Source organism: Aegilops tauschii, chromosome 5 (assembly GCF_002575655.3).
Source record: "Aegilops tauschii subsp. strangulata cultivar AL8/78 chromosome 5, Aet v6.0, whole genome shotgun sequence".
In the NCBI taxonomy this organism is placed as follows: domain Eukaryota; kingdom Viridiplantae; phylum Streptophyta; class Magnoliopsida; order Poales; family Poaceae; genus Aegilops; species Aegilops tauschii.
In genome coordinates, this window is record NC_053039.3 from 84965342 (window position 1) to 84983450 (window position 18109).

The 18109-nt window shown below is 47.2% G+C and overlaps 1 protein-coding gene across 1 annotated transcript in view; it reads right to left on the reverse strand.

Annotated features, from left to right (window-relative positions):
- Positions 1–871: 871 nt before the first annotated feature.
- Positions 872–18109, reverse strand: part of LOC120964570 (uncharacterized) — a 63477-nt gene continuing 46239 nt past the window's right edge. The window contains exons 2-6 of the mRNA XM_073498848.1: positions 6365–6878; positions 6144–6219; positions 5966–6010; positions 5715–5774; positions 872–1615 (exon numbers count right to left, since the gene is read on the reverse strand). Of these exons, the coding sequence (XP_073354949.1) occupies positions 1521–1615; positions 5715–5774; positions 5966–6010; positions 6144–6219; positions 6365–6878 (790 nt within the window). The 3' untranslated portion in view covers positions 872–1520. The remainder of the gene's footprint in view (positions 1616–5714; positions 5775–5965; positions 6011–6143; positions 6220–6364; positions 6879–18109) is intronic.

Sequence of the window (18109 nt, forward strand, 5' to 3'; positions counted from 1 at the left end):
CAAATCCGTGAGAGAGAGTTGAGTGTTGGGAGACTATCATTTGAATCACAAGAGCAAGGAGTTCATCATCAACACACCATCTATTACCTTTTGGAGAGTGGTGTCTCCTAGATTGGATAGGTGTCACTTGGGAGCCTCCGTCAAGATTGTGGAGTTGAACCAAGGAGTTTGTACGGGCAAGGAGATCGCCTACTTCGTGAAGATCTACCCTAGTGAGGAAAGTCCTTCATGGGCGATGGCCATGGTGGGATAGACAAGGTTGCTTCTTCGTGGACCCTTCATGGGTGGAGCCCTCCGTGGAATCGCGCAACCGTTACCCTTCGTGGGTTGAAGTCTCCACCAGCGTGGATCTACGATAGCACCACCTATCAGAACCACGCCAAAAATTTTCGTGTCTCCAATTGCTTTTGCACACTCCAATCCCATCTCTTTACTTTCTTGCAAGATGCATGCCTTACTTTCCGCTGCTCATATACTCTTGCCATGCTTGCTTGAAATGTATTGTGTATGTTTAAACTTGTGCTAAAACTCCACCTTAACTTGAAGAATTTAAAAACTGCTACTTTTCCTTGTTGAGGGTCTAATCACCCCCTCTAGACACCTCTTCTCGATCCTTTCAATATGGCCATCATCATCTCGTGCTTTTGATCTCCATCTCCAAAGTATCGTCATGATCTCCATCGTCACCAGCTCGACACCTTGATCTCCATCGTTGCGTCGTGGTCGTCTCGCCAACTATTGCTTCTACAACTATTGCTAGCGCAGCGATAAAGTAAAGCAATTACATGGCATTTGCATTTCATACAATAAAGAGACAACCATAAGTCTCCTACCGGTTGCCAATAAATTACTCCCTCCATCCCGAAAAACATGTCGCGGGCATAGTTCACTGGTAATTTGCAAAAAACCCCTCATGGTTTCAAAAGCGTTTCAAACAAGTCCCTCCGCCCCGTCTTCTTCCTCCACCCGTCGCCTGCGCGTCGCCAGGGGCCGGCGCCGCCCAACTGCGTGATTCGCCAGGGGCCGGCGAGCCCAGCTGAGCTCCTCCGCCGTCGCCAAGTACATGCTCTCGCCGCCATCGGCAGTTACCTCCTCCACCGCCGCAGCCCAGACCTGCGCCGCCGCGGTCCCCTCCCGCTGCGATTACCTGCGGGAATCGCCGGAATCTCCCGCTACGTCTTCCTCGAGGCCGTGCGCGTCCCTCCTCGAGCTCCCCCGTATCCTCCTAAAGCCCGCGCACATCCTCCTCGTCCTCCCGCGCATCCTCTTTGAGCTCCGACGCGTGCGCCGCCGTGATCCCATACCGGCGTCGCCGGAGCCTGCCTCCATGATCCGGTGGACCAGGAGCACGCGCACGTGATCCTCGATCTCCAGCGCGACCTCGTCGATCTCCCACGCCCGCGCACCCGTGCTGCTCCTTCTCCCTGCCGAAGCACCCGTGCGGCTGCTTCTCCCCTCTCACCGGTGGTCTTTGCCCGTGCTGTTGCTGCTCCACTGACCCTGCCCGTGCTACCGCTGCTTCACTGACCCTGCCCGTGCTGCTGCTGCTCCACTGAGCTACCCGTGCTGCTGCTCCTTGACCCTGCCCGTGCTGCTATTGCTGCCACTCTGCACCCTGAAGAAGGTATAGTAAAACTGTGTGATGGTGATGTAAAACTTCAATTGGTACTTCTGCTTATGATGGTGATGTAAAACTGTGTGTGACAAATGGAGCAGAAAAATACTTCTGCTTATGGTGAAGTAGAGTAGCATCTTGATCCAATTGACAAATGGAGCAGAAAAATACTCCTATCCAAATGAAGAAATCTACGGAATTCTTGTAAAAATGTCTACTGAATTTGCTCCATGTTCTAAACAGAGTACTCCTATAGTAAAGATGCTTCAAGATGGCCCTCTACAAAAATGCAATAATAGTTTATTACTAAATTTGTCACAAAAGGTATAGGCTAGAGTTCAGACCTCCTAGCCTTTTGCATGTTTTGTTATTCAAGGGATGCACCAGGAGGTCTACAATTTGAGGCTAAAAGTTTCAGAGATGAAAAGTTGCTCTAATATCAGGAGCATTGAGCCTACATGAAAAATTAATGTCAATATCAGTAACTAATTCAAATATGTTGGGCAATATAAGGAACTAATTACTGAAGCAAGGAAGTGTTAACTGAACTGAAACTAAATGACCATTTAAAATGACAAACTACTCTTTAAGTGTGATGATTGCAACACAAAATCTGCTTCTGAACTGAAATCTACTCTTGCAGAGAGAAAAACAAAAATAAGCATCAGTTCAACCATGCCAAAGTATTTCCAAATCTATTAAGCACTTGTCATGTCATAATCTTGGAGAAGGAAGAAGCAGTACATAGGAGATTCAGAATAGTAGCTAGGTAGATAGTCACAGTACACAAATTCATGCCTGTGTGTAAAGTTCACCAGTAATCTCTTTGTGCTGCTGTAAACAAAGATTGCTAGAAGATCTCAATCTTACTAATTGTTGTTGCGTGAGTATTATTGAGATCTTACTGATTGTTGTTTTTCTTCTTTTTTAGTTTATTTCCACTATATATACCCAGTCACCTAGGCAATACCAAAATGATAGAAAACCATTAATTTGGTTAGTTGAATTTGTTTCTGATAAGAATAAACCTAAAGAACAAGGAACTTCACTTTAACTAAAACTGAATTGTTAGAGGAGTATAACTTTTCTGCAATCCTCTGTGTAATTTGAAAAGAGGCTCATTTGTTAGAGCAGAGTAAGCCTATTATTGACACTAGTGTACCTTGGAGAGGCCCTTGAGATGGGTCTTGCCCTGTTCACAATGGCAATAAGGTCACAATGTTCTGAAATTAACAGGAGTTGTACCACAAACAGCAGCAGATCACTTAACAGCATTACATAAAGTTAAGCAAAATTAGTCAGAAAAATGAAGTTGATAAACTAATGACATAAACTTCAAAATTGGTCATGATGGATTGGAGTTCTTTCTGAAATGACAGGAGTTGGAAGTTTCACAAGAAATGAAATGGTGTTACAAAGGAGCAGCTTCATTTCTTAGTCATAACATTTCTTAGTCAGTAGTTCACATTTTTGTAATGCTTGCAAGGCTCCTGTCATTCTACTCATTTTTTGTGTTTATATCCTTGTTGATGCCTCAAGAGAAAGACGATGAAGGTATTAATTTGAATTTGATGCCTCAAGAGGAGGAACCTCAAGTGGCAGAGAATGTAGCTATGGATTTGAACTTGATGCCTCAAGAGGAAGACGATGAAGATATGAATTGGATGCTTCAAGAGAAGAGAAGAGAATTGTCAGATAAGGAGAGGCATGGTGTTTACTTCGCCTTGCTGGTAATCGAGCTCAGAGATGGGTCTGTTCAACCAGACGACAAGCTGCTAGTCTCAAACCTATTGGACATAAGTGTACGATCTGTTGAAAGAATCTGGGAAGAAGCCAAAAAGCAAATTGCCGATGGCAAAGAAGTAGATGTCTCAAGCAAGAAGCCAGGAAGATCTGGCCGAAAGAGAAAGGAGCTGGATCTAGAGAGGACCTCAACAATCCCACTGAATAAAAGAAGAACAATTTGATCTCTGGCACGGTCTCGAGGTGTGGCCCGATCGACCCTACATAAGAGGTTCCAGTTGAATGAGCTCAACTAGATCACAAGCACCGTGAAGCCTCACCTCAAGCTAGAGAACAAGTGAGATTGAAATTTTGTATGTCCATGGTCGATGACAATTCGATCTCAACTTCTCGGGCTATGTTAAAACCAATGACGAATATGGTTCACATAGATGAGAAGTGGTTTGACATGACGAGAGTGAAGAATAGTTACTATGTACTTCCAGGAGAACCTGAACCGAAGCGCACCGTGTCAAACACTCACAACATTGGGAAGGTAATGTTCCTAACAGCTGTTGCCAGGCCTTGATATAACAATGAGGGGGAGCTAACATTCGATGGGAAGATCGGAATTTGGGCATTCGTCGAAGAGACTGAGGCGAAGCGGACAAGTCAGAACAGAACAAAGGGAACCAAAGTGTTGACATCAGTGAAAGTAACCAGGCCTGTGTGCAGAGATTATCTAATCAATAAGGTTATCCCGGCAATTCAGGATAAGTGGCCTGACGATGATGAGGCAGCAACAATATTCATCCAATAGGATAACGCAAAGCCTCATGTCCTTCTCAATGATGTAGCTTTTCGAGAAGTTGTGGAACAAACTGATCTTGACATCCGATTGCTACAACAGCCCCCAAATAGCCCTGAGTTAAATTGTTTGGACCTCTGCTTCCATAACTCTCTCCAGTCTCTAACCGACTACAAGTCACCTACAAAAATTCAGGAACTGGTACAGGGTGTGGAAGAGGAATTCGAGAACTACGATCCCGACAAGTTGCACAGAAGCTTTATCACATTAGAAGCAGTTATGTTTGAAGTTATGAAAGACAAAGGAGGAAATCAATATAAGTTGCCCCACTTGCACAAGGATCGCGTTCAGAATGCTGGAATGGAAATAACCGGTGTATATTGCGACAGTCGGGTAGTTGTTGATACTAGGGCCATTATAGAAGAAATGGAAATTGCAATAGGAAAAGAAAATGAAAGGAAAGAATTAGCTAGAGAAGGGAAAAGAAAGAAAAGTAAAGGGAAGGGAAGGGAAGAAGTGGCTAGAGAAAGGAAAAGAATGTAGCAAGAGGGGACAAAGAGGCCCTTACGTCATGTAGTCAGGTGCTCCTTGTGTATGTCTTGTGTAATCTTGTGTCAAGAGGGGACAAAGATGCCCTTATGTCATGTCCTTGTGTATACCTAGTCTAATCCTTGTATATCAACTCCTTGTTGGAATTTATTGGAATTATCTGGGTTATTTGGATTAATTGAATTATCTGGGTTATTTGAATTAATTTGGGTTATTTGGATTTATTTGAATTATTTGAATTGATTTGGATTAATTTTAGTTATTTGAATTAATTTGGGTTAGTGGACTGAAATTTTTGCTTGACAACTACAACAACTAATGAGGCAAGCAAGGCCTTTGCTAATCCCATATCATCGGTAGATGATATGGTCTATTTAGTTAAGAGGATGACAAGAAATAAAAGGACAGTGGATGACAAGAAATCGCTTCTATTTAGTTAAGAGGTCCATTTCATGCTATCAAGGACACTTCCAGTTTTTCTTTAGTTTCATCAAAGGTTCATCAATACAGATGCTAAAATCTAGCATATCTCATGGAATGGATCAGCTAAAAGCCTAAAATAAGAAGTCTAGATCGGAACACTTAAAGAACATCTCCAGAATAGTCACACAATAATTTGCAAGAAATAATACTGCCTATACTTTACTAAATAAAATGACTTACATAACAAACAGATATACGGTAAATAAACGAGCAGTGGAGCAATTGAAAAGATAGGTTATTGCTACTGTCAAAATTTGTTTCTGTCAACTTGGGAGCAGGAAAATGGCTTCAGAAAATTCAGTTAACTGAGACTACAGTGAATATTCAGTTTTCTATCAATTTAAATGGATCCATCCAATATTTGTAGTCCAAGTTTAAATGGGCTGCAGTCATGTCCAAGTTTAACTGAATTGATGGAGTCGAGCCTCGAGTATATTTTAGCCTTCATTGCACGCAGGGATCAACATTTTAGTGGCTTTTGAATGAACAGTTGCATGATCAGAATTCTAAAGGGAAATATGCAGTGATGGTTCTTACACTGGCTGGACTGAAGAGTGTGCGGCCTAATCCATGGTACAGGCCCAAGACATCCTAAGCCTGAAAAGATGAGTTCACCGTCAGTCATTCAGTGAGACCCAAGAACACCACAAACTTCTCTTCACTCACTGAAGCAGACTGTGTATGTGGATTGATCGTCAGATAAGCATATGCATTTTCTCATTACTGTTGATACTATTGTGGCATCACTGAAACAGTACTGAAGAACGGGTTAATGATTGAATTGTCACCTTGCCCTCGGGATCGGCGTACAAGCTGTCCACAGGAAATGGCAGCTGCAATGCAATCATCCCAGATAATTGTCAGCTCCATGCTCAGAAAAAAGCAGAACAATTGCAAAGTGACATCGGGATGATCTGATCAAACTAAATCTCATCAAGACAACCACATCTGCAAACAATCTACCACCTCTTCCCTCAATTGGAACATTGCACGAACTCAACAAAGCCCTCTTGGTTGCCGTTGGCATAGTCTTCTTGGAGTACTAGCATAAGTGAAATTCAGTGGTACATCTCACATTCAGTGAAGTGGTTCAGAAACTAGTGGTTCAGTAAACATAGAGTAGTGGAGAAAATTCAGTAAACATGGAGTAAATTCAGTAAACATAGAGTAGAGAGAGAGGTTCAGACCCAGGCAGTAGGACTTCTAGATGATCTGCAGTAGTGGAGAAAACATGTAGCCGCCGCCGCTATTGCCAAGTGAGCAGGTGTGACCCACTTGTGCTGTGGACAGCCCAGCCGCGGTGTCGCAGGCGCGGGTCTTCCACCAGAGAAACAGCGAAGACGCCGCCGTGATCGTATTCCTTGTGGAGCTGTCGTCGTCGTCTTCCAAGCTCGCAAATCGACGGCCTTTAGCTTGCTGTCGTCGTTGGGCTCGTCGGCGTTTAGCTTGCTGCATCTCCTGTCGTCGTCGGGCTTGTCGGCCTCATCAGCCTTTAGGTTGTTGGTGGTGGTTCGGATCCAGTGCCTCCGGGCTCGCCGACGCCGGTTCTGACGCAGCCGGAGTAGAGCACGGCGGTAGCTGGGGAAATCGAAGGTTTTTTTGAGGAAGGGGGAAGCTTGGGGAGGCAGGCGAGCGGCAGCTGCGGTGGCGGAGCAGGAGGCAGCTACGGCGGGGGAGCGGAGGGGGGGGGGAGCAGGGCAGCTGCAGCGTCGGGGAGCAGCGCAGCTGCGGCGGCGGTGAGCAGCGTAGCTGCGGCTTCTGTCTGGAGGAGGACGACGAGGGAGCGCGGGTTTGGTCGGGAGAAACAAGAGGTTTTTTTGCAAATTTGCCCTCGCGACATGTTTTTCGGGACGGAGGGAGTACAAAACATGATCATTTCATACAATAACGTATATCACATCATGTCTTGACCATATCATATCACAACATACCCTGCAAAAACAAGTTAGATGTCCTGTACTTTGTTGTTGCAAGTTTTACGTGGCTGCTATGGGTTTCTAGCAAGAACCGTTCTTACCTACGACAAAAAACCACAATGGTGATTTATCAAGTTTGCTATTTTAACCTTCTTTAAGGACCGGCCGCAGTCAAATTCAATTCAACTAAAGTAGGAGAAACAGACACCCGCTAGTCACCCTTATGCAAAACTAGTTGCATGTCAGTTAGTGGAACCGGTCTCATGTGCGTGGACATGTAAGGTTGGTCTGGGCCGCTTCATCCCACAATGCCGCCGAATCAAAATAAGACGTTGGTGGTAAGCCGTATGACTATCACCGCCCGCAACTCTTTGTGTTCTACTCGTGCATATCATCTACGCATAGACCTGGCTCATGATGCCACTGTTGGGAACGTTGCATGGAAAACAAAAAAAATTCTATGCACATTCAATGATCTATCCATAGAGATGTATAGCTACGAGAGGGGAGAGTGTGTCTACGTACCCACATAGACCATAAGCGGAAGCGTTTCACAACGCGGTTGATGTAGTCGAACTTTCTTCGTGCTCCAACTAATCTAGTACCGAACGCATGGCACCTCCGCGTTCTACACACGTTCAGCTCGGTGACGTACCCCGCCTTCTTGATCCAGTGGATGAGTTCCAACAGCATGATGGCGTGGTGACGATGATGGTGATGTGATCTCTGCAGGGCTTCGCCTAAGCACTACGAAAATATGACGGAGGGACTAAACGGTGGACGGGGACGCCGCACACGGCTAAGACAATGTTGTGTCCTTGTGTGGCGCCCCCTCCCCATGTATATATAGGTGGGGGGAGGGAGGAGGCAGTCTGGAGGTGCCCCAAGCTGCACCCCTGCCATGTATGAGTGCGGGAGGAAGGCAGGGGAGGGTGGCACCCCCCCTTTCCTTTCTCATTTGAGGAGGGAAACGAAGGAGGGGCCACCCCTCCCCTTTCCTTCCCCTAGGGCCTGCTGTCCAAAGAAGGGGCGCACCAGGGGCTGGTGTGTCCCCCATTTGGCCCATTAGGCCCATACACTTATCGGGGGTGTCCGGAACCCCTTCCGGTGACCCGATGACTACCCGGACTCCGAACACCATCGTCCTATATATCAATCTTTACCTCTCGACCATTTTGGGACTCCTCGTCATGTACGTGATCTCATCTGGGACTCCGAACAACATTCGGTCACCAAATCATATAACTCATATAACACCATATCGTCAACGAACGTTAAGCGTGCGGACCCTACGGGTTTGAGAACTATGTAGACATGACCGAGACACCTCTCCAGTAAATAACCAATAGCGGAACCTGGATGCCCATATTGGCTCCTACATATTCTACGAAGATCTTTATCGGTCGAACCTTATGACAACATACGTAATTCCCTCTGTTCATCGGTATGTTACTTGCCCGAGATACGATTGTCGGTATCTTTATACCTAGTTCAATCTTGTTACCGGCAAGTCTCTTTACTCGTTCCGTAATACATCACCTCGTGACTAAACTCCTTAGTCATTTGCTTTCAAGCTTATGATGTGTATTACCGAGAGGTCCCAGAGATACCTCTCCGAGACTCGGAGTGACAAATCCTAATCTTGATCTATGTCAACTCAACAAACACCTTCGGAGATACCTGTAGAGCATCTTTATGATCACCCAGTTACGTTTTGACGTTTGATATCACACAAGGCATTCCTCCGGTATCCGGGAGTTGCATAATCTCATAGTCGAAGGAATATGTATTTGACATGAAGAAAGCAATAGCAATAAACTGAACGATCAATATGCTAAGCTAACGGATGGGTCTTGTCCATCACATCATTCTCCTAATGATGTGATCCCGTTATTAAATGATAACTCATGTCTATGGTTAGGAAACCTTAACCATCTTTGTTCAACGAGCTAGTCTAGTAGAGGCTCACTAGGGACATGGTATTTGATTATGTATTCACACATGTATTTACATTTCCGATCAATACAATTCTAGCATGAATAATAAACCTTTATCATGAATAAGGAAATATAAAATAACAACTTTATTATTGCCTCTAGGGCATATTTCCTTCACTAGCGACCTTGTTATCCTTGCCCGAAGACCCACTAATATTGCTCCCGCGTCTAGTGTTGTCCTTCTTCCTTGAAATATCACCACTCCTTGATCTCCCACCCCATCTGTTGGGAAATGTAGCATGCAATTTCAAAAAAATTCCCACGATCACGCAAGATCTATCTAGGAGATGCATAGCAACGAGAGGGGGAGAGTGTGTCCACGTACCCTCGTAGACCGAAAGCGGAAGCGTTAGCTTAACGTGGTTGATGTAGTCGAACGTCTTCGCGATCCAACCGATCAAGCACCGAATGTACGACACCTCCGAGTTCTGCACATGTTCAGCTCGATGACGTCCCTCGAACTCTTGATCTAGCAAAGTGTTGAGGGAGAGTTTTGTCAGCACGACGGCATGGTGAAGGTGATGGTGATGTGATCCGCGCAGGGCTTCGCCTAAGCACTACGACAATATGACCGGAGGAGTAAACTGTGGAGGGGGGCACCGCACACGGCTAAGAGAACAATTGATCTCCTATGGGGTGCCCCCTGCCCCCGTATATAAAGGAGGAGGGGAGGAGGCCGCCGGCCCTAGGGGCGCGCCATGGGGGGGACCGACTAGGACTCCTAGTCCAAGTCGGCCCCCCTTTCCTTCTCTTGGAGGTGGAAAGAGGGAAGGAGAGGGAGAGGGGGAAGGAAAGGGGGGCCACGCCCCCTCCCCTTGTCCAATTCGGACTGCCCGTGGGGGGGCGCCACCCCTTGTGAGCTGCCCTCTCTCTCCCCTATGACCCATGTTGGCCCATTACTTTCCCCGAGGGGTTCCGGTAACCCCTCGGTACTCCGATAAATATCCGAAACGCTCTGAAACCATTCTGGTGTCTAAACACTATCGTCCAATATATCAATCTTTACTTCTCGACCATTTCGAGACTCCTCGTCATGTCCGTAATCTCATCCGAGACTCCGAACAATCTTCGGTCACCAAAACACATAACTCATAATACAAATCGTCATTGAATGTTAAGCGTGCGGACCCTACGGGTTTGAGAACTATGTAGACATGACCGAGACACATCTCCGATCAATAACCAACAGCGGAACCTGGATGCTCATATTGGTTCCTACATATTCTACGAAGATCTTTCTCGTTCAAACCGCAATGACAACATTCGTCTTTCCCTTTGTCAACGGTATGTTACTTGCCGGAGATTCGATCGTCGGTATCCTCATACCTAGTTCAATCTCTTTACCGGCAAGTCTCTTTACTCGTCTCGTAATGCATCATCCCGCAACTAACTCATTTGTCACATTGCTTGCAAGGCTTATCGTGATGTGCATTACCGAGAAGGCCTAGAGATACCTCTCCGATACTCGGAGTGACAAATCCTAATCTCGAGATTGGAAAAATTGATTCTACTCTTTTTACTAAAAGGGTTAATGGAGAATTACTTGTGTGCCAAATTTATGTTGATGATATCATATTTGGTTCGACTAACCCTCATTTTAGTGAAAAGTTTGGAAGGCTAATCTCGAAGAAGTTTGAGATGTCTATGGTGTGTGAACTCAAGTTCTTTCTTCGGTTGCAAATCAAGGAAACTAAGGAAGGTACCTTTGTGTCTCAAACAAAGTATACCAAGGACTTATTTCAAGAAGTTCAACATGCAAGAAAGCAAAGGTATGAGAACACCCATGCCTACTAGTGGACATCTTGACTTGACTAAGGATGGCAAACCGGTTGACCAAAAGGTTTACCGCTCTATGATTGGTTCATTGTTATATCTATGTGCCTGCTGTCCCGATATTATGCAAAGTGTGTGCATGTGTGCATGATATCAAGCGGCCCCCAAAGAATATCATCTTAAGGCTGTGAAAAGGATAGTGAGATACTTAATTCATACACCAAATTTTGGCATTTGGTATCCTAAGAGATCTTCTTTTGATCTTGTTGGCTACTCCGACTCGGACTATGCCGGTGACAAGGTTGATAGAAAGTCCACTTCAGGTACATGTCAATTTCTTGGTATATCTCTTGTGTCTTGGTCCTCCAAGAAACAAAACTCGGTATCCTTATCCACCGCCGAAGCGGAATACATTGCCGCCAGTTCATGTTGTGCTCAATTACTTTGGATGACCCAAACTCTTAAAGATTATGGCATATATGTGAAACATGTTCCATTGCTTTGTGATAATGAAAGTGCTATTAAGATTGCTCACAATCCCGTGCAACATTCTCGAACTAAGCATATTGAAGTTCGTCATCATTTCATTCGAGATCATGTTGCTAAAGGAGAGATTGATCTTAAGCATGTTCGTACCGATAAGCAATTGGCGGATATTTTCACCAAACCGCTTGATGAGAAAGTATTTTGCCGTTTGAGAGGTGAATTGAACATCATTGATGCTTCAAACTGGAGTAGAAAGTCCATTTGGATACATGCAAGGCATGAGCCTTTGACTAATCCTTGATATTTCTCTTATGATGATGATCATATGTCTTGGATCTACATTTGTACCCTTGCATGTCATCTAACCCTTGTAGGTACTTGGATGAATCTAAATCTATGAAATTGCAACTCACTCACATCTTGAGCAATCTCTACATCACCAAGTCTCTACAATATGGTGGTTGAAGACAAGGAACCATAAATCGTTTCAACATATCCTTTGACAATCTCTATATGTCAAATTCCATTTGGTATCAAACTTCATGATTGTCATTTTGGATACACAAGTGCTCTTCCTTGCAAGACTAGCCCATGTAGGTAGATGGACTCAAACTACAAGCGGTGCTCCCAACTCTTGATGAGCTACATCAACCTTGAGCATCCCACACAAGTTCAACTACATGATCAAGATCAACACCACCACCCAAGGTATGTTATTCCATCTTAGAGAAGCTTTACCCCAACTCATGGGTCAAAGCAGCTCAACAAGATGTGAATACATCAAAATGCTTAAACGAAAAATGGTAACCCCATTTTGAGCTTAAACGATGAGTATGACCTACGATCAAGTGATCTCACTTGACTCCTCAGTCAATATACTCTAACATAGGTGACTTACTCGCCGACCAATTCTTGATGAAGTTCTCTAGTGTTTTTCTAGGTTCTTGCATTTGTCTCTTGCATGTGTGTTTCCCTTTAATAAAAAAACTTCATGTAGATCTCTTTTCTCTTCTGTTATGTTCTGCATTCCCTGCATCCAATTCATTGCAAATCTTTCAGTAAATTCCCTGCAAATCTTTGTGAGATCTTATTTGCCTAAGTGAGATGAGATGACAATTGTTTTCTCTCTGAGTTGAATTCGGCCTCACCAGTTTGTTTCTTTTGGCTAAACCGAAAACAACTCGGTGCCACCAAAGAAAAAGACTCGGTGTTACCGATTTCAATGCCGAGAAAACACTTTGCCATTTGCATCCTGCATATTTGTTCCAGCTCCACTCATTGATTCTTGTCCTCTACGAGCATCTTATATTACATGTTGCTTTGTAATGTGACTCAAGGACCAAACCTACTTGACTAATGCTCCAGAAGATTCCTTCTTGGAAATTGATGTCAAAGGGGGAGAGAGAGAGATCATGATACATCTCCAATGTATGTACGTTTTCTCATGCTTTTCCTCTTGTTTTGAACTCTAATTTGCATGATTTGAATGAAACTAACCCCAGACTGACGCTGTTTTTAGCAGAACTACCATGGTGTTGTTTTTGTGTGCAGAAATAAAAGTTCTCGGAATGGAACGAAACTTTGCAAGGATTTTTTATGGAATAAATAAGGTTTTTTGGAGCCAACAACCACCAGAGAAGGGCCCGTGGTTGGGCACAACCCACCAGGGCGCCCCCTCTCCTGGCGCGCCCAGGTGGGTTGTACCGACCTGGTGGCCCCGCTGACGACCCCCCCTGATACTATAAATTCACATATTTCCAGAAAAAATAAGGGGAAAGAATTATCATGATCCACGAGACGGAGCCGCCGCCAAGCCCTGTTCTTCCTCGGGAGGGCAGATCTGGAGTCCGTTTGGGGCTCCGGAGAGGGGGATCTTCGTTCTTCGTCATCACTAACCCTTCTCCATCGCCAATTCCATGATGCTCCCCACCATGAGTGAGTAATTCCTTCGTAGGCTCGCTGGTCAGTGAGGAGTTGGATGAGATTCATCATGTAATCGAGTTAGTTTTGTTAGGGCTTGGTCCCTAGTATGTACTATGTTCTTAGATTGATGTTGCTATGACTTTGCTATGCTTAATGCTTGTCACTTTGGGCCAGGGTGCCATGAACTCAGATCTGAACCATTTATGAATTCATTATTATATCCATGTTTTAGATCCGATCTTGCAAGTTATAGTCACCTACTATGTGTTATGATCCGGCAACCCCAGAATGACAACAACCGGGCCCACTCCCGGTGATGACCGTAGTTTGAGGAGTTCATTTATTCACTATGTATTAATGCTTTGTTCCAGTTCTCTACTAAAAGAAGGCCTTAATATCCCTTAGTTTCCAATATGGACCCCGCTGCCACGGGAGGGTAGGACAAAAGATGTCATGCAAGTTCTTTTAATAAATCACATATGACTATTTACGGAATACATGCCCACATTATATCGATGAACTGGAGCTAGTGTCGTATCGCCCTAGGTTATAACTGTCTCATGATGAATATCATCCAACAAGTCACCGATCCAATGCCTACGAATTTATCCTTATTGATCTTGCTGCGTTACTACTGCTATCATCACTGTTACACTTGCTACAAATTACTGGTATCACTGTTACTGTTACAGTTGCTGCTGTCACTACTATCAAAACTATCATATTACTGTGCTACTGATCACTTTGCTGTAGATAATTTATCTCCATGTGTGGTTGAATTGACAACTCGGCTGTTAATACCTTCAAATCTATAAATTTGGGTTAAATACTTACCCTCGAAAACTGTTGCGATCCCCTATACTTGTGGGTTATCAAGACCTTTTTCTGGCGCCGTTGCCGGGGAGCATAACTATAATTTGTTGAGTCACTTGGGATTATTATCATATTATCACTATGAAGAATCTGAAGGATCCAAAGACTAAGATTTATCCCTCAAAGACGAGGGGAGGTAAGAAACTGCCATCCAGTTCTGCTTTAGTTTCACCTTCTGTTATAAGTAAATTTGCAACACCACCACATGCTATCTCTGATATGTCGCAAATTATTGATGATGCTACTTCTACTATGAATGATGCTCATGATGATGCTAGTACCTTGCTTGATAATGATGATGTGCCACTTGGTGATTTTCTTGATAAACAAATTGCTAGAGTTATACAACATGATGTTGTTAAATCTGATGATGAGCTTGAAACTGAATCTCCTGAAACACCTGCTAGAACTAGCCTTCCTAGATATGAATTGCCTATGGTACCGGAAGGTTATGTTATGAGTGAAGAAGCAACTAGAGATATTCTTGCTTGCAATGATAGAGATGATCTAGAGAAATTACTATGCAAGTATGAAGAAAAATCTCTGAATGCTAGAATGAAATGTGATCCTAAGTTTGCTACTTCACCTATCTGTATTGTTGATAAGGATTATGAATTCTCTGTCGACCCAGAGTTAATTACTTTGATTGAATCTGATCCTTTCCATGGTTATGAAACTGAAACTGTTGTGGCACATCTTACTAAGTTGAATGATATAGCCACCCATTTTACTCATGATGAGAAAACTCGCTACTATTTTATTCTCAAAATTATTCCTTTCTCATTAAAGGGTGATGCTAAATCTTGGTACAATACTCTTGCTCCTGGTTGTGTGTGTCGGCATTCTGGGTACGGGGGTCCCCAGACTTTCCTGCCTGCGGCTCACGGCGTGGCTCCACTAGCGGCCCTGTACAGCCCATCGTCACCAGCAAACACTCAAGACCCTCGCAAGGGGCCAAGCCTCACGAGGACGACGACGCAAGACCTCCTCAGGGGTGGCCTCACCAGGCTGGCTCGCGAGGAGCAGAGAGATCAAGGCGAGGGGCACCTCATGAGGTTTCCGTGACGTGAGCCATGACGACCAAGGCCAGGCGGGCGCCAGCGGGCGCAGAGTACTGGTTTCCTCTTTGGTGCTAAAGGAGCAGGCGCAGGCGAGGAGTCCTGAGGCATCAGGCAAAGATTTCCATATCGGTGCAATTAGAGCAAGACCAGCAGGACGGCAGGACAAAGGTCACCACGGAGCCCACGACGGCGTCACCACCAGAGCCTTTGGCAGGCGAAGACCACCTTTTGTCAGGATAGCTTGTACTAGCTGCCCCCCTTCAAATTGGCCGTTGTGGGATCCCTTCCCGCCTAAACATTTGGGAAGAGGACCCGGGCCTCTATAAATAGGACTAGCCACCACCATAGGAGGCATCTCATATCATCTTGGATCGGATCCATTCCATCAAGGCCTCATCACCAGCTCATCGAGCTCAAGAACACCTCTCCTCAGGAGGATGTTCATCCCTTGTACTTGTTCATCCAAGCCTGCTAGGCAATCCACCACACCACACTGGAGTAGGGTATTACACCACATCGGTGGCCTGAACCAGTATAAACTCTTGTGTCCCTTGTTCTTTGGGTTTGGCGAGCTGAGCTTTGAGATCGCGGTGAGAGCGTGAGCTAGAGGGAGAGAGATCTTCGTGCACACCCCAGAGTTCGAACCTCAAGGGTTTTGTCGGAACCCGAAATCTGACATTTGGTGCGCCAGGTAGGGGTGCGCTGAAGCTTTCCTTCCGTCGATCCACGCCCCACCGCTCCACCGTGTCCATGGCAGACGCGCGTCGAGTCCGCGCCGAGCGTCGGGCGGCCCTCGCCTCCTGTGTCGCTCAGTCCGCGCTGCTCATGGCACGCAAGCTCCTGCGCTACCGCCCGGTCGACGACCTCTACGAGGACTAGTTGGACCACATCGCCGAGCTCGTCAGCGCCGCTGGGGGCTCTCCCGCACCATCCCTCTCGCTGCCTCGCCCTCCGCCAGCTGCGGGCGATGTAGCGCACGGAGCGCCTCCGCCACCTCCGCACCAAGACGGCGCCTTGGCGCCAAGACGCGCGGCCCCTCGGCGCGACCCGCCGCGCCGGGCGCCCGCGCGTGAAGAAGGAAGTTGCTAAGAAGTTCCCCGACCGCGAGAAGACGCTCCTGCACTCCCGACGCCACCACGTCAAGACCGCGTGCCGCTTGCGCCGGTGGTACGCGGGCACCAAGATCAAGTTCCTCCCCCGCGGCGGGCCCCGGTGGCCGCAGCAGGCTGCTGCGCCTTCACTCTGGAGCTGTGTAGCGTCGTTTGGCCAGGCAAGTTCAAGCCAGACCTGCCTCCGTGCTACGATGGCACCCCCGACCCTGCGGAGTTCTTGCAGCTCTACGAGCTAAGCATCGAGGCGGCCAACGGCGACGAGAAAGTCATGGCGAAGTGGTTTCCCATGGATCTCAAAGACGGTGCTCGCTCCTGGCTCCTGAACCTGCCCCCCAGGTTCGATCTCCTCCTGGGGTGAGATGCGCGACCGCTTCGTCACCAACTTCCAGGGCACTCACGACCACCCGCCGGCCGCGGGTGACCTACGCCGCATCAAGCAGCAGCTATGGGAGACCCTGCAGAAGTACATCTAGCGCTTCAACAACGTTCGCCTCAAGATCCCCAAGGTGACAGATGAGGCGATCATTTCAGCATTCTCTGATGGTGTCCGCGACGTCAAGATGAAGGAGGAGCTCGCCATCCACGAGGAGCTATGCACGGCTCTGGAGCTGTTCAACATGGCAACCAAGTGTGCAAGAGCTGAGGAGGGGCGCCTTTCCCTCCTCGAGCTCCTTGCTGCCGACCTAGAAGAGAAGAAAGCCAAGGCCATGGACGTGAAGCGCAAGGGGGTAGCCGTGCTCACGGCGGAGCCAGATACGAAGCGCGGCCGGGACCACCCCGAGTCGTCCAAGAGCAGTCGTCCATTCTGCGCCTTCCACAACGTACACAGCCACAACACCAATGACTGCCAAGAGCTCAGGGCCATTCGAGATCGACGCTTCGGTCGACGCCCCAAGTGCAACGACCGGGGCTACGGCCGAGGAGGAGGACGAGGTGGAGGACGCTGGGATGACCGCGGCCCCCGTCAGGAGTGGCGCGACCAGCCTCGCGAGGGCACCTGGAGGGACCAGCCTCGTGAGGACCGCCCTCAGAGCAATCCTGGCCTTCCTCCGCCACCGCCGCCGCCAAGAAGGAACGACGACCACCATCAGGACGAGGGGGCTGGGGGCTTCCAGGAGCCGCGTGCTATCGCTTGCAACTTGGGCGGTGCTCAGGCCCCAGCTTCCCAGCGCGTCTTCAAGCAGTTTGCTCGTGAGGTGAATGCGGCCCTTCCTAAGCTTGAGGCCACGCGCCTGCTCAGGTGGCCCAAGTGCGCCATCACCTTTAGCTCGTCGGACCAGCTCAAGTGCGCGGCCACTGCTGGCGCCTTCCCGATGCTTTGCTCACCCGTCATCAGCAGCGTCCAAGTCACCAAGACCCTCATCGACGGCGGCGTGGGGCTCAATGTCCTGTCCGTCGAGACGTTCGATAGTCTCCAAGTGCCATACAATCAGCTACAGCCTACCAAGCCTTTCTCAGGAGTGACCGACGGCTCCACCACCCCGATAGGGCAGGTCCGGATCCCTGTCACCTTCGGCCAACGCGACAACTACCGCACCGAGCTCATTGACTTCGATGTCGCCCACATCTGTCTGCCGTACAATGCCATCCTTGGGTATCCAGCGTTGGCCAAGTTCATGGTGGTGACCCACCACGGCTACAACGTCCTCAAGATGCCGGGGAGTGGCGGCATTATCACGGTCCCATGTGAAGAAAGAGATGCGCTATGCTCCCTCGAGCACGCTTTCCAGGCCGCAGCGATCGAAGACCCCGACAACCGAGGCACCCTGAACCCTCCTGTCAGGACCCCGA